The 1,871-nt window shown below is 47.4% G+C and overlaps 1 protein-coding gene across 1 annotated transcript in view; it reads right to left on the bottom strand.

The window, feature by feature from the left end:
• NINL (ninein like) overlaps positions 1-1,871 on the bottom strand; it is a 176,272-nt gene that overhangs the window by 105,337 nt on the left and 69,064 nt on the right. Inside the window, exon 7 of the mRNA XM_045283532.1 lies at positions 494-661. Coding sequence (XP_045139467.1) covers positions 494-661 — 168 coding nt within the window. The remainder of the gene's footprint in view (positions 1-493; positions 662-1,871) is intronic.

The raw sequence follows: 1,871 nt of genomic DNA, 5'->3' as shown, positions 1-1,871 counted from the left end.
GGTCTTTTTTGATGAAAGGACTCTTGGCAGAATCCATGCCCTTGCTTAGTGGTCAGTAACTGAATATAAACACACACATTCTCTGACTCTGAGGCCACCACAAAAGTGTGCCTGTTCTAACACCCATTGGAGTGCTGCCTTGTCCAAGTAACAAGCCTGAAAAGTTAACATGGCAATGGAGGAAGTATCTAAGACATGAAAACCTACCTGCAAGGTGTTTTTATCAGACTGTTGTTTTCTTGTTTTCTCTGTATTTTATTTATTTATTTTCCTCTGTATTTTATTTATGCTCTTTCAAAATTAAAATTTTCTATATATTAATAGCAGCAAAAAAAAAAAGTTTCCCGATAATTTCCCTGTCTGGGATTCTCTGCTGCAGCAGGAGGAAGGAAGCCAGAGAGCAGAGTAGAGGCCAAGCATAGTAACCCTCTAGGGTTCCCACCCCGTTCTCAGCCCAACTGAGCGGGGAAGCTTTGGCCAACCATTTCCAAACCTGCAAAATCTCCTTGCCATTTTGAATCCCCTCCTGGGCCCACATAGCCACCACCTGCTCAGGGTATGCAAACCCAGTGCCATCATCGATGCTGGAGAAGAGGTGCAGGTCTGAGCAGATGGACACGAGGGATGAAGTGGTCGTGCGGCAGCTGCTCTCCTCTGTAGCCTGTACATGAGGGACCAAGAAAGGGCTGTGAGCGCACATGTCTGTTAAAGTCCAATCTCTTTGTTTCTCATGTCCCCCACTGCATAAACCTGCACTCAGCTTTGCTGTCCATGAATGCCTAGCAAGAACAACCTCATGAGGTTATCGCTCTCTTCACTTTCTAGAAAAGATGAAAGGGCTGGGCACAGTGACATGATTCATCAAAGCAGTCATGACCGCTCTGGAGCCAGAAGACAGCAGACAGGGCTTTCTACTCCCGTAGAGAGAGTTACAGGCTTGGAAACTCCCAGGGGCAGTGGCCGCTATGAGTCCACATTGAGCCAATGGCAGTGAGGGTGTGTGTGAGTTGGGCTGTGTCATGTGCTGTCCGTGAGCTATCTCTGGAATTAAGAACAAGGCACACAAGGCCTCACAAAGGAAGAGCCTCAAGAGGTGCTTGCCATCGTTGGGAAATTCATAAGGGGTTCCAAAAGCAGAGTGGGCTGCCCCAGACTTCTCTGTTTGTGAAATTGCACATTACTGAGAATACAGAAGCAAGCAGCTTTCAGCTAAGCAGCCTAGAGTCTTACAATGATGGTAAAAAGTCTCTCAAGTGGAAAGCTGACCTGCTATGTTTAGGTATTCTATGAATCCACAAGGGCATGAAATTTCCCTTAATTTTTTTCTACCCCGGAGCCCTTTCCAGTAAATATGTGTTGTCAGGAACCATTGGGAATAAGAATGAGTATTCTCCACACCTTCAGGTCATCACATTTCTGCTCCAGGCATCCACAGCTCCCACCTCCCTCCGAGTAAAAACCACCTTGTTACAACCTACTCATTGCTCTTCAGCTACCCTCTCCCCACTGCCTTGCTAGCTGGGACCCGGGACCCTCAATACCTTGCTCGATCTCCCTTAACTCCTCTTTTCTTACACACCTGGCTCACTGGCCTCCAGATAGAAGGATACCTAGCTATTTTTCAGCCATTTCAAGCCCACCCCCACAGCTGAAATCATGCTCCCCTTGTTCTTTCTGGCTCATCCTGGACTCTTTCTGGTCTCTTCTCTGATGACCACCAGGCTTGTCCTGGCTGTGCTCGCCACCCTGCATCCCTTATCTTCTCCCAGCAGTACACTTCCTTAAGTCAGACTCAGGAGAGTACGCATCTGCCTGTACTCAGCGGAGTCACCAATTCTCTAATGAAGGAGATTGTTCACTGAGCTTACTAA

This window comes from Echinops telfairi, unplaced genomic scaffold (genome assembly GCF_000313985.2).
Source record: "Echinops telfairi isolate 266 unplaced genomic scaffold, ASM31398v2 ScPeMD7_7462;HRSCAF=8500, whole genome shotgun sequence".
NCBI classification, from domain to species: Eukaryota; Metazoa; Chordata; class Mammalia; order Afrosoricida; family Tenrecidae; genus Echinops; species Echinops telfairi.
This window is presented reverse-complemented; position numbering and strand designations above follow the sequence as displayed.